This window comes from Schistocerca gregaria, chromosome X, assembly GCF_023897955.1.
Source record: "Schistocerca gregaria isolate iqSchGreg1 chromosome X, iqSchGreg1.2, whole genome shotgun sequence".
Taxonomy (NCBI): Eukaryota; Metazoa; Arthropoda; class Insecta; order Orthoptera; family Acrididae; genus Schistocerca; species Schistocerca gregaria.
Window position 1 is genome coordinate 380,145,111 of NC_064931.1, and position 15,324 is coordinate 380,160,434.

At 36.9% G+C, this 15,324-nt stretch overlaps 1 protein-coding gene across 6 annotated transcripts in view; it reads left to right on the forward strand.

Annotated features, from left to right (window-relative positions):
- Nucleotides 1–15,208, forward strand: part of LOC126297733 (uncharacterized protein DDB_G0271670-like) — a 177,219-nt gene extending 162,011 nt beyond the window's left edge. For 5 of the 6 annotated variants that reach the window (XM_049988876.1, XM_049988877.1, XM_049988878.1 and 2 more), the window contains one exon: nucleotides 8,454–15,208. In XM_049988876.1, the coding sequence (XP_049844833.1) occupies nucleotides 8,454–9,063 (610 nt within the window). In that variant the 3' untranslated portion in view covers nucleotides 9,064–15,208. The remainder of the gene's footprint in view (nucleotides 1–8,453) is intronic. The other variant, XR_007552571.1, reaches the window with a different exon arrangement.
- Nucleotides 15,209–15,324: the final 116 nt, after the last annotated feature.

Consider the following 15,324-nt stretch of genomic DNA (forward strand, 5'->3'; position numbering starts at 1 on the left):
CACCTACCCACAAATGCCAGATACTGTGTGACTTCAGTTTGGATCCTGCGTTTCTCCCTCTGATCTAGAATCATTCAGTTTGCCCTCAAGAGTTTCCAAAATTTCACTCAACAAACGTAACATAATTGCAGCAGAATTACAGCCATTGCTAGGAAACAATTACTCAGTTAGTTCCAACAACAGCTCTTATATTCCCAACTGATTCTAGAGACCGACAGCAGAGGACAGCGCCTGTCAAGAGTCAGGTAGTTAGACATTCATACCTTGTTATCCTACAAAAGCAACCTAGTTTTAAAATGATAGGCAACCTGCACATCATGAAACATTATGGCTCTAGTATACACTGGTACGATCATTTGAACACCAATTTTGTGGCCGAAGTTGTGCTTGGGTTTGGTCGCCAAAGTGTATACATCCTTGTACAACTTTGTATCTTGATGTTAAACAGAGATTTCCTCTTTATGTATTTTATATACAAGAGCATTTGATAATGAGGCTTTAGTTTCAATACTAGTCATGACAAAATAAGTAAATAAAGAAATGTAGGCATAGAAGTTTTATTTCCTGAAGTTTGTTTGCACATAACAAAACAGAGTAAGGATTCAGTTTTTAATGTTGCAATAAATAAAGAACTTTTCTACACTTCAGACTACTAATAAGCCTCATTAACCATTTGAACAATTACAGTTTTTTTAGAAAATAATGAAGTTTCCTGTTTTGTTTAGCAATAGTTCGAATTGCTTTTGTCCATGTTCTAAACACAATTGTGCCTGTCTTTGTGGAGTTTGAGTTCTCCAAAGTATTTGGGGATAATCAGCATGTATCACAAATTCAATCTTTCATATTGTCTCTAACTGTAGGATACTACTAATATAAAATTTCTCTGGTATGTTACTAAATGAAACATCAATGATGGCCATCATCAGTGGCCCTCCTCTGTCGAGACATCATTTGGGAAAATAGCACACTATAAAAAAAAAATTAGGAACAATTTAATCTGAGATATCCGTAACCACTATTGAACATCACTCTTGTTGGCGCTGCATCAACAACTGTGTTATTTGTGGAACATCTTCTAGCAACTTTGTCAGTGCATGTTAAAACACTGTCCTTTGGTGATGCCATAAGATTAAGTTATGAACTGGGTATGGACAGTTACTTTTATGTATATCATAGAGAGAAGCCTCAATACGCTACAGACTACTGATGAGAGTGTAACAGACAGATTAGAAAGTGAGTTTAATAGAAAAATAAAATTCTTGCTGCTAGGCAGCAGTTATGAGAGGGATATAGGCAATAGCTGCAGGAGAAACTAAGATCAAGGTACAAGGTCATGAGTATCATAAGCCCATGTGCCTTGGCCAGGTAGCAGAGGATAATGAGGCACTGGTTAGGGATTTGAGTAAAGAGAACCCAGTATTAACAGTAGGGGGAGGAGACAACATCCTGCCCAGTAGTACAGAATATAGTATTGTGAGTGACCTGGATAAGTTACAGGATGCAATCTAACACAAATTGCAGCTTTGTTGCAGTTCTGCAGTGATATGATCAAGCCCTGGATGAACGGGCCATCAGGCATATGATCCCTGGATGTTTTTATTGTTATTTACTTTATGGCCTTCATTGGACCACTCTAGTCAAAAATACAAAGTTGTAAACAAGTTGTTACACAGTTCGTAACCTACCAGTGTTAGCATTTTCTTAAACACAATGAGGGAACCACATCTTAACCATGAAAAGCACCCTCATACCTTAACACCACCTCCTCCGTACTTCACTGCAGGTGAACTGTTGCAAGCTTTCCCTAAAATTTTCAATTTTTATTCATTAATTGAATGCACTACTTTGGAGGACTGTTTTGCATTACTGTATAGAGCTATGTCATATAATATAATTAGCTGTGCACCATGAACAGATAGACCATTCTTAACAGGAAAAGTTTTTATTTGATTAAATTTATCTTGGTCTATAATAACATTATCGATCGGTGTGCTGCTTTCCTGTACCACCTGAGTAGGAAAATCAATAACTGACATCAAATTGAAAGGACCAAGTAATACTTCAAGGTCAAGCTTTCTGTCAGACTCTTTCAGAACGTCTACATTGAAATCCCTACAAACAATGATTTGCTTCCCTCTGACAGATAGCACAACAAAGAATCCAGGTTTTTCAAAAGTAGCTGAAAATTTCCCAATGTGGACTTACACACAGCTACAATTGTGAAAGTAACATTATTTAGTTTTAAGTTCAGATGCACATGCTTCTACATGTTGCTCTACACAAAATTTTTTAGTTCCTAACTTTTTCACAGTATGAAAGATTTTAACATATTTGGCAACTCTTCTCTCCATAGTGTGTCTACTTGCATGTACTGAAATCTTATATCTACCCACATTTACCTTTTCCATATCTGTGACAGTAAGCCTGGATGTGGTTTTTAAGCAGCTTCTCACATACCAGTGTGTGAATATTTTGCTGGTAGTCAATTCACACTGCAGTTACACAATTCACAAGCATTTAGAAAAATGTTTGCTCATGTAGGATGGACCTGATCAGCCAAAATGGTCACATAATCCTTGGCAGTAATACAACCTTGCAGAGTAACGAATGTGTCCATAGAAAACCATGATAAGGGTGCCCAAATCATCACTGAACCCCTGCCATGTTTCACTCTTGGAAATTCCCTGCTTATGGAGCTCCTTTCATGTTTTGGTGCTGACTGGGTTCATGCGTATGACATTCACTTCTGAAGCAACGTTTGCAGCTGTCGTATGCTTATTTTTCATCACAATTATCTTCAGTGACCATCTGTCTGCATTCACAATTATCTTCAGTGACCATCTGTCTGCATTCACAATTGTCCATGTTGTGACTTAGCAGATGTTTTTCTGCTTTCCCTGTGTGTGGTATAAATCTTTCATAATGTGCCTCTTAAAACGCCAAACACTTCGCCTCCCTTGGTTATGAAAGCACATACCATTTGAGCACCAACACTTGGCACACGTTTAAATTCACTTAGCACCATCATAATGCACTCATAGCTACACAAAACACTGTTCTTCTGACATAATGAGTACATTGCATAGGTGCCATTTGTGGTCAAATACAGCAGTTCAACCTGCAGGCTTGGCTAGCATTTGCATTTATGTTCAAGTGTGTTTCTCATGGTGTTCCCATATGTTTGTCCAACTCCTGTATAGTACCATCCCTGATACATTTGTTAAGATATGTGACCAGAGAGGGCCTTTCATCAGTTTTGACCCATTTCTGATATCTGTGTTTATTTGGAGATCAAAGTAGTTTAGCCACATGTAGAGTCATAATATTTCAGCACCAGAGATGTTTGAGAATTGATGATATTGATATATATCTGTTGTTCAGCTACTGTCCTTAATAATGGAAGTTACTGATAGTGTCTTTCAGCCTTGTGTGCAACCCATAAAAAATACAACAGTGGCAAATTTGAGTGAATACTCAGTACAGAATCTAATTGAAATGTTTTGAGGGCAGTGACTTTTCATCTGTTTCAAGTCAAAGTCAGTCCCACTATAATCACCCATCCAGTCTTTCTAATATTACAATAATTTTAACTGGTAGATATTTGTGCAAGGACCAAAGCTAGTTGAAATCAGCTCCGCTTTACGACTATCCAGTACTGTGTTTGTGCAATTTCAAACAAATGAAATTAATATTTGGATGAATCAACCGTGGGTTGCAAAAGCTTGAATTTTGTGTGTGTTTTTGTGTTTGTTAGTGTCTCTATCAACATACCAACGCTTTTGTTTGGTAAGTTACATCATCTTTGTGTGTGTGTATATATATATATATTAAAAACAAAGATTCCAAGACTTACCAAGCGGGAAAGTGCCGGTAGGTAGGCACAATGAATAAAACACAAACACACACACAGAATTTGAGCTTTCGCAACCGGCAGCTGCTTCGTCAGGAAAGAGGGAAGGAAAAGGAAAGATGAAAGGATGTGGGTTTTAAGGGAGAGGGTAAGGAGTCATTCCAATCCCGGGAGCGGAAAGACTTACCTTAGGGGGAAAAAGGATAGGTATATGCTCACACACACACACACACACACACACACACACACACACACACACACGCGCGCGCGCGCATATCCATCCATACATACACAGACACAAGCAGACATATTTAAAGCAATATTAAAAACAAAGATTCCAAGACTTACCAAGCGGGAAAGCGCCGGCAGACAGGCACAATGAACAAAACACACAAACACACACACAGAATTACTAGCTTTCGCAACCGATGGTTGCTTCTTCAGGAAAGAGGGAAGGAGAGGGAAAGACGAAAGGATGTGGGTTTTAAGGGAGAGGGTAAGGAGTCATTCCAATCCCGGGAGCGGAAAGACTTCCCTTGCAGACATGTCTGCTTGTGTCTGTGTATGTGCGGATGGATATGTGTGTGTGTGCGAGTGTACACCTGTCCTTTTTTCCCCCTAAGGGAAGTCTTTCCGCTCCCGGGATTGGAATGACTCCTTACCCTCTCCCTTAAAACCCACATCCTTTCGTCTTTCCCTCTCCTTCCCTCTTTCCTGAAGAAGCAACCATCGGTTGCGAAAGCTAGTAATTCTGTGTGTGTGTTTTGTTTATTGTGCCTGTCTGCCGGCACTTTCCCGATATATATATATATATATATATATGGCTGGTGTAAGTATTATTTTGCTGTATATAACTTCAGTAACAGCAGAAATGATATTTGTCATAATCTTTTTAACCTAAGTAACTTATGGTAATGTACAAACCTAATAATATCTCTTTTACACTTCACAATATCCAAAGCTAATGTCCAAGTACCTCTTTTTCTTGCAAAGCTGTCTGCAGTATCTAACATTTACTAATACTTAACTTAAAAATTATGCAAACTATGGTTAGTTCCAAGTCTCTCTCGAAATTAACAATCACTCATTGTTTCCTTAATACTGCAGGCATGTAATATAGCATAATGCGGATGCAAAGAAGCATGCCTAAATAATATGAAGATCAAATGTTTTATCTACTGAACAAAACATAAAACATTAATAACTCTTCTTTTTTTATCACTTCTGAGTTCACTCAATATCTGCTTCATGACAAGAACCTGCAACAGTTTTACATTTTGCAAAGTGAGTGATAGAAGTATATTTTGTATTCAGAAACACTATCTCTACATTTGAAGTTAACCAAAAACTTTTACTCATGCCATGCACACAAGAACAAGTTCTGAAATGCAGAATTGTCTAACAACTAGTTTGTATTGTTGTAATGACAGAAGCACTCCTCATTTTAAGCTTTCACATATCTGTCGCAAATGTTCACTCTATACATTTCACACAATAACTAAAATTATGTGGCACAATGCCTGAACTTGTGATGTGAGCCCATTTTAGTCTCTCTCTCTCTCTCTCTCTCTCTCTCTCCCTCTCCCTCCCTCCCTCCCTCCCTCCCTCCCCCCTTTCCCTCTCCCCCCTCTCCCTCCTTCCCCCCTCTCCCCTCCTTCCCCCCTCCCTCACTTCCCCCTCTCCCTCACTTCCCCCTCTCCCCCCTTTCCCCTTTTCAATGTAGCTATTACTTTTCTTCCATGAATCACATTTAGTAGAAACACTTTAATGTTGGCAGGTGAACTGGAAATATTTTCAGTTATTCCTCGACAGATAATGTAACATAGTTGTATGCACTGTAACAGTATTTAGCACTTTTACTTTTAACAAACTTTAAAGTGAGAGTATAAAATATATACAAAAATCGTAATATGAAAAAAGTCCTTTTTGCCAATTAGTCCACTACAGGTATTTCTTCCACTTGGGAATGTAGTAGTAGTAACAGTAGCAGTAGCAGTAACAGTAGTAGAGCAGCAGCTTTATTCATCTGTAGATCTCTTTTTACAAGGATATGGGACATGTCAAAGTATTTACAAATTTAGATCAATTTAAAATAAACTAATTTGTATACACATATATTTACAGACTCCTAGTAAGAGACAATCATTAGATTTATTCCTGGTATACAGTACATTTTTAACAAATAACTTATTAAACAATGTAATGCCACACTGTTCACTCATATCTCAATATCAGTCACTGCACAATTTGCTATCCTGAAAAACTGAGTCAGCATCCCTCCATAATGAGTGAGATGTTGAGCTCAGAAAGAGGAAGAGGTGTTAGTATTGTGCTATGCATAGCATGGGGGTAAGTATTTCTAGAAAGGATAAAATAAGGGAAAAAAACATAAAGTGAAGGTGTTACATGGAATATTGGATGTTTTGTAATCATTATTATTATTATTATTATTATTATTATTATTATTATTATTATTATTATTATTTATTGGTATAACATTTTTTATCAAATAACTGTACCTCACATACCACTGTTCTTCCAAGACTGTAGGCAACTTTTTTACCAGTACTTTTGCGAACTCCTGTTACTTTAATTAGATTGCTTGGTTGGATTCTTCATGTATAACTCCTTTCAATTTATTTCCAATAAAGATATTCACATCTAGTATTCTATTTTCCATTTTTTGCCCATTCATGTCATCTAATAAAACTTACTCTTCATGCAATTATATGGTAGACTATCTGGAATAATCTCACATCAAATCCAAAGTTCTTACTTCTCTGATAGTGTTGCTAATTCCAACTAGTAAAACTGCATGTTTGGGCTATTTATGCCTGTTATTAACATTATGTAGAATGATGATTAATGTCTTGGCCCAGGGTCCAGATAAAGAAGGTACCATCAACAAACCTGAACCAGACAAAAGGTTTAGGATTTTAGTTGGCACCCAAGGTACTAAATCCTTCATCTGGTTCAGGTTCATTGATGATGCCATCTTGATCTGAATCCTGGGTGAAGAGACAGTCCTCCTTCCACCACAGCCTCAACACATTATCTTCCATCTGCTTCACCTGCTCACCTCCGGAACGGCTCCATAAAACCTCTGCTGCTCCCATCAAGTCCATCACCCATCGACAGTACCCCCATTGTGAGAGTTGCCATTCCTTCCACACGAAAAAGTTTCTCCCATACAGTCTTGCCAACCATGGAGGGTGAGTATGCAGTGACGAAAAACTCCTTACTCAGTACACTGAAGGTATTCAGTTGAATTCTAATGAAATGGAATGGTAAAACATTTGTGTTTTCAATATAAAGAATGCCCTTTTTGTTGCAAACATTCAAAATCCTTCAAAATTTGTGTTTCAAATTTACAGAGTCTCAGAAATTGTAAAATTCGTTAATGTCTCATAGGATCGATGCTGGACTTTCCGGTTACAGTTATCCCTGTAAATCCACAGTTTGCCTGATTAATACCAAATCCAAGTGAATTCAGTTTATAAAAAACACATTTATATTTTATGTTTTTTTTTTTTTTTTTTTCTGCAGCATTGTAAGGGGCAGTCAAATGAAAACAAGACAGATAGAAGAAAGTGAGTAAACTGTTTATTATTTCAAAAGTAATTGCCATAATCATTAAAACGTATATGCCAGTGGTAGACAAGATGCTCAGTGCCTTCATGGAAAAGTGTTCATAGTTGCCTACAGAGCCAAGAGGTACTCAGGCATTAACCTCGTCATCCGAAACAAATCGACAGCCACAAATATCTTTCTTCAGTGCTCCAAAACTATGGAAATCATGTGGGGAAAGATCAGGACTGTATGGAGGATGTATAAGGACTTCCCAATGAAACCTTTGCAGAGTAATCGAAACAACGTGCCAACAAAATGACCGCCCCCATGTTGCTAAAGTTGTTTCTAGTATTCTGCAGGTATTTCACTGCGAATCCCTTACAAAACCCCATACTGTCCCAATCTCTACCCACGCAATTTCCATATTTTTGGAACCCTGAAGAAAGACATTTATAGCTATCTATTTGATTTGGAATGCGCACACCTGGGCACAATCGTGTTTGTGTAGGCAACTGTAAACATTTTTCCCTGAAGGCACTGACCAGCTTGTTCCATTTTGAAATAATAAACAATTAAATTACTTTTTCTTCATATGTCGCACTTTTATTTGACTGCCTCTTATATTACAGGGAGTTTGCAAAAACCCTACAATGCACAAAACACCACGTTGTCAGTTTCCTTTTAATGGAGATTGTGGAATGTAATGTACTAAAATAGGAACGGAACTCACATTGTGAATTGCAACAACAGTAACAATCAAAATTTATATTTCAGAAATTTAACTACTTTTAAATCCTACCTTGGCCATCCTGGTTTAGTTTTTCAGTACTTCAGAGAGGAGCACTTATAAACAAACTTTTAAAACTGATGGGTGAAGACAAGAGAAGACTGGGTAAAAATTGCTTCTGTAAACTATTTTAGTCACTTGGTTACATATAACAACAATTTTCTCCAGTAATTCCAGTAATTAATTGTTTCATTGTTATGAAATTACTAAACTGCTTTTTGTGACATTAGTTTTTTTACTTTCCAGAAAATCACCAAATAAACCCGGTAACAGTAATGGGAATAGAGGCCGAAACAGTGGTAAGAGGAGACAGAGCAATGACAGTAATAATAATAGTAAAATCTGCAGTAATAATTATCAAAACAGCAGTGGTTCGGCCAGTGGCAGTGGTAGCAGCAGTGGTGCAAGCAGCAGTGGTACGAGCATCGGTGGCAGTACTACCAGCACCAGCGCTAGCAGCAGTGGCACCAGCACAAGTGGCACCAGCTGCAGCAGCAGCAGCAGCAGCAGCAGCAGCAGCAGCAGTAGCAGTGGCAGTGGCAGCAGTGGCGGTGCCAGCAGCAGCAGCAGCAGCAGCAGCAGCATCACCAGTAGCAGCAGCCTCACCAGCAGCAGCAGCAGCTGTGGTGCCAACAGTGGCAGCAACGTAAATCGGAGTACTGCCGTGAGCAGTGGAAGAAACAACAGGGGCAGAAACAGCAGGGGCGGAAGCAGTAACAGCAACGGTAACAGCAATCCAAATAACACTAACACCAGCTCCAACAGCAGTCGCAGCAGTAACCATCACCGCAGTAGGAATGTTTTGCAGCACCAGTCCATTGTCATCAGCAACTCGTCTTATTCGTCAAGAGTTTGAGGCAGTTGAAATTCTTTATCAAAATTATCAGTATTTCTATTGGATATCTTCCAGTCAGTCACACTCGCGGTCAGAAAACTGTAATCTACTAAGATTGAAACTGAGGAATGGTCTCGTGTAATATCAGTAACTACAGCCACTTTATCTGCACACACGATTTTACAAAGGATTTCAGGACTGCGATCAGGTAAATTTGATGAAATACCTGTTTTGCAACTGAAGAAACACAAATAATACCAACTGCTGAAATATAGCGACAGTCTATTCGGCCCAGCCTGCTGAAATTTCGAGAGCCATTCCTGTGGCTACAGACCTGCTGAAACAAAAATGTTTATCGAGATCTGAACATTCGCTACAAAAGTAACACATGATACGTATTAATCCTGAACTAGTTTTTCAAATAAATGTGCTGACTGTTGAAATACATTTGCTGTAATTATTAGCAATGTTTAAACAGCACAGTACAGATTTTTCCATCAGTTCCATTGTTTGGGGGGACTCTTCAGAGGACTTGCCGCAACTGGTGAAAGTTGGTGATAGTTGTGGCTTGTTGGACTGTTACAGAATCTTTTGGATTTTAATCCACTACATCCACTGTATCATACTACAGTGCATAATCACAGTTTTGTTTAATTTTACTGTTACAGTGATACTCATTGTTCCGAAGTGTCAGGGATTAATTTCCTTGGCTAGTACCTCGTGCTAGAAGTTCATATTTGCAGTGTCCCTGCCCTGTGAATGCAACTCTAGCAGCCTTTTCCTTGACATGTCTCTTTACTGTGCTCATTCCTTTTGCACATTTTTTGCATTGACTAATCTTGGGATAATTCAGCTTCTTTTAACCTTTGAACTTGAGTTTTTCCCTTATATATATGCTGCTGTTCACATCAAAACAAGTAGCGGTTACGTAACCATAAACAGAGTGTGTCCATCTAAAATTGGAAGATAACTTATATATTGAAAGAAAAATTACATGGAGACAATGGTTGGCCAGTGCTTACCTTCAAAAGACGAAAATTTCAAATACTTATTGGGAGTCTGAGTGGCCTGCCCCATCTGCTCAACACCAAGCAAAAGGACACAGTGATAAGAAACTGATACCACATTCAGGAGGACAGTGGTTCAAATCTCTGTTTAGCTGTCCTGATTAAGATTTCTTTGGTGCCCCTAAATTGCTTAAGGTAAGTGTTTGGATGGCTCCTTTGGAAATGACGTGTCTGATTCCCTTCCCTAACATTTCCCAATCTGAGCTTATCCTCCATCTCTAATGACCTTTCCATGGATCGGAAGTTAAACCACCTAATCTTCCTTCTTCTTTTCCAACCTTTCCCAAACTATCCCTCTGTCATACCTGAGGAAGGAACTACAGGTTTCAAAAGCTGGGTATAATTTTTCCTACTTTTAAGAGGTGTGTGTGAGAATTTTGCTTCCTGAAGGTAAGTACCGGCAATCCATCTCAGCTCCTTATAAGCTAACCTATGAGACATCTGTGTTTTATTTCTAAAAAGTTTTCTTCATAATTATTCTGTGACCTGACTGATTTTCAACATTAATGGGGGCTGTAAATACAGATTTTAATACAAACATTCGTGCATATCACTGAACAAGAAATAAGTAATGCATTGTTTGTTCATGTCAGAAAAATCCATTATATAGAAAGCAGTGAAAAATATTGTTACTATAGAGTAACTGGATCTTCAGTTTTCTAATATTTGGAGTGCCATACTTTTAGATCTGGCAGTAATTGCATTCTTATAACATTTAGTTATTTATAAATAAAAATTTCAGAGTATCTTAGTTTGTTATTACATATTGTCCCATGATACTGAGATAACAAGAGTATTGCTTTTGTTGTTCAGTGCTCATTGAAAAAAGGTAATTCTCTACTCCTACCTAGCTCAGGATCAGATTGATAATGAAAAATTGATACTGCTTTTAAGACATTTTAAAAGTATGTTATAAAATGAGTTACTGTAGGCCATCTTATGCACAGAAGACAAGAATACTTGAAAGAGAATTCATGAGCAATACCAGAACATTGCTCTGTTTTTGATTCTCTTTCAGGTTTAATCAGACTTGCTTGTAGTCAGTCATGTTAAACATGTCCCCAAATGTTCTCTACATTTACTGTTTTATTAATTCAAGCAGTTCTTAAAAATTTGTTCTTCTTTGGGTAGAAAGGTATAATTCCCACAATTTCAAAAGATGCACTTACATCCTTCTGCCTGATCATTATTTATATTTTTGCATGCTAACCCCAAATCAAAAAAAAAAAAATATTTCCGGGTTAAAGTATTCAAAATAGGTTTATATGTTTTGGTGAGCTAAAGTCACCACTATTGCTTGCAAGAGTGTCATAGATCACATTTTTTCCATATTTCTAAACTTTTACCTTTCTGCCTTGGGAAAAGCAAATTACTGTAGGCTGCTGGAGGGGCTATTATGGTTACCTTACTTTATACATACCTCTTCTGTTTAGTTCCCTACTTTTTTGTGAAGCAGTCAGTAATAGATGATTTAAGCACACGAGCATTTTTCTCAGTTTGATCCTGCACCCCTGCCTCTCCCTCCCACCTAGGTGCTTCCGTTTTGTTCCTGTGTGTTTATTTCCTTCAGTATTTATTTTTAAAGAAGCCCAAGAGTATTGCATTATAATGTCTTCTGGGAAGCAGAGTTTTTTCAAGTACAGGTTAAGCTCTGAATTTAATGTCTTAAATTTTTTTGAAAAACTAATAGGATTTTTGGATTGACATTTGATATTGTATTTTGGCTGCTTATTAAATGTTTATTCTTCCAATTTCATTATCAGCCGTTGATACATCAGATAATTTGTAGCACAAAGTGTAACATGCACTTCACACAATTTGACACAGACTTGAAAGCCATACATTTGTGTATGATTAAAGTTATTTTACTACAAATATAAGAATTCTTTTGGATATATTATGGAAAACATCTAAATATCCTAGAATAGGCTACATTGCAAAATCATTAACAGCTAATTCAAATGGTTTCTAATAATTTTGATACAATTTCCTAATCTTTCTTTCCACTTGACACATCCTGTACTTCATAACCGTTTCTCTTATTCCATTCTGTACTTCTTTTTTTTCGATCTTGCACTGATAGTGTGCCAATTTTTAACACTTTCAAGCTCGAGTTTTCACAGCTGTTACTTTCTGGCATCTCTTTTCTAAGAAGTCTTCTGAATCCAAGAATGTATTTGCTAGTGGCACTCTCAGGTGTTGTGTCAGTATGTGTCACTGAAACTTTGCCATTTTTGTTGGGAAACCTGAATGTGATCTTGAGTGGAAAAAGTGTGTTAATTGACAGTGAAATATGATTGTGCATGTGCCAAGCAATGACTTGTGGCTGTGGCATTCTGAGAACAAAACATTATTGACTGGAAATGAAAATTAAAGCATCTCCTGAAACTGGAAGGGTGCTGAGCAGAAGTTTCATCAGATGTTGAAGAGTATAGTGATGACATCCAACACAATGCTTGAGGGCCTGAGCAAAATTTATAATGCCCAGAAAGTCTTAAAGACCATGTGAGGTATGTATTGGGACAGGAGAAAAATGAAGCAAAAATGACTTGTGTACTGCTTACTTTCTAGCAATAAACCAGATTTTCTCCATCAAATGTTCTGCATTTGTGGCAGAATTGTGAAAGAGCTTCATTTGAAGCCTGTTCTACAGTATTCACTATTTCCATTGGTTGCATCAGTAGACATTCATTGTTAAAGGTGCTGACTTAATTACTTTCCTCATATCTGACAGCTTCATAGAAAATGACAAACATACTATTATCGAAAAAAATTGCCCTGTGTTGTATCTTTACAATTTTTTTTTCATTTAAAAGAATTTATATATCTGAAGTAGTCTTTTGTTAATCAGTACTCTCATTAGTTGACCAAAATGTTCATCTGTTCAGCCTTGCGCTATATAAATTGAAGAAGTTTTTTGGAATCCCTACTGCATCCACACCTATAACGCTTCAGTGTGAACTACCATATCTCACTGTAAGTCATGCTGTAAGCTCATATTCCAATGAACTGTTGTTATCCGTGAATGTGTATTCCATCTCATTTATTTGTCTCACATGTTGCTTCATTTTGTAAATCCGACAAGTAACTTAGTTATTAAACCTTAAAAAAAAAACATTTTAACACTGTACAATGGTTTCTGCACACAATTCAAATGTTAATGGCCATACAAAAAATAAATTTTGTTTAAATGTATACTGTCTCATGATTGTGCCAGTTTCTGCTATCAAATTATTGTGGAAAACCATATTGAAGTGAACTAAAGTTGTCCGTGCTACACATTTCATCAACTAATTGGATAAGATCAGGTCACATAGTTTTGGCTAATAGCAAAGTAGTTGATTTTTACTTACTAATCTCATATTGTCCTTAGTTTCAGAAAATCCAACTTCTGTAATTTTTGTCATGTTCTCCCTCTAGCATCCACTTCTCCATAGTGTAGGATTTCTGCACACCATTGTTAATCCAAGGAACAAAGAATTCTTTGATGTTCGTCCTGTGTGATTCTATAACTCCTTTGCCTAACATGAATGTGGTATCCCTAAATTTCTGTATGGATCCCATACATTTTTCTTTGTGATTAAAGATGGTATTTGACATTGGTCTGTGATGATATAAGACAAACAACTATTCAGACACTTTCTTAACTACTATTCAGACACTTTCTTGTACACAAACTAGCTTAGCTGTGAATGAACCTGAATGGTTAGGCTTAATAAAGACATCTCAACTATGAATGATTTGTCTCTTTATGAATGATATTACTGTTATTTTGACGTTGTCTTCATTTTACATGTCAGCAATTGTTAAAAGTTATTTCATTTCTTATGTTCATATTTTTTGTTTCTTTTAAAAAGGGTGATGTTGATTAAAGGCAGCAACAGATGAGTGATGGATGATTTTAGAACACTGGATTTGACCTGTTCACTATATGTGCATTGTCAGTATTGCAGCTGTGTGTATGGGACACCAAACAACCTACAGCAAGTAGTGTCTTGTCCCCCACAGCCACCTTTCACAGCTAGAGCAAGTTGCTTAGTGTGTCCTCAAGTCAGTGGAACAAATATTAAAATGAACATAATGTGTCCCTTGTGTCCTATACATGACATAATCACGTAATGGGAAATCAAATGATGCATGTGCGGTGTGCAACCTGACACCTTGTAAGTCAGTTGCAGTGGGAGTATCATTGTCAGTGCCATTGACATGCATAACTTTGTTTGTAGAAGTACATCCAGTACACCATACAGTGCAACTGTGAACATTGTTTGCTAGTTTACATGTGATTAAATGATATATACAAAATTGTGTGTATTGAGACTGATACCATTAAATGTTTCCCATAAGTGTTATGTAGCTAAATTATTTTTTCCAGTAACTGAAACTGTGTTGTATTCAACAGTTCATTTTATTTCATACATCCAGTTTTTTTAGTTCTGAGGGCAACAGCTTAGTTGGTTCTAAGCAATTATAAATTATTTTACATTAAGAAGAGCCCATACATTTTCTTTTGAATATACAGCAAAAGTATTTTTTTAAAAGTATACTTTGAGCTGTATATGTTGTTGTTACATTTGTGAATACACATGTTTAGCTTTGTGGCAAATGTATGATGTTTATTCGGAACTACTGCTAATAAATATTTAATGCATGTAGATAAATATGTTTTCGCAGTTGTTGTGGCTAAACATACAGCAGTTTCAATGAATCAGTGGGTCTGTACTCAGAAACTTCTATGTTATCAGTTACCATTCCATATCCTCTAAAATGTTGAAATTTGTGTCTTTTACTGTATTGATGTTCATTGATGTGTCTCTTACGTGTAATTGGTGTTAGTTCCATACTATGCTATGCAGAATGTTGATGATTGTTAACACAAAAGTCATTGGCAGCACAGATTCTGTGAGAATTAACAGTTTATAGTTATAACTACCACTAAGAGTTTGACATAGCTGTTTTTTCAATGATCTTGTGCTGTCTGTCTTTTGTTGAAGAACAGAACTTGATGGCAGACTGTGGAATTATTCTGATTTGCTTGTGATGGAATACTGTCTATTTCTGCTGTTAAAAGGAAGTGAAATATACAGACTTTTCTGAAATGTAATTGTGTTTTATTTAGGACCTAAAATAACAGGTGTTGATGGGCAAAGGAAATATACTTAGCAATTTTAACACTGTAGAAAGAAAGTACAGGGTGTGATACCAGAACTTCCTT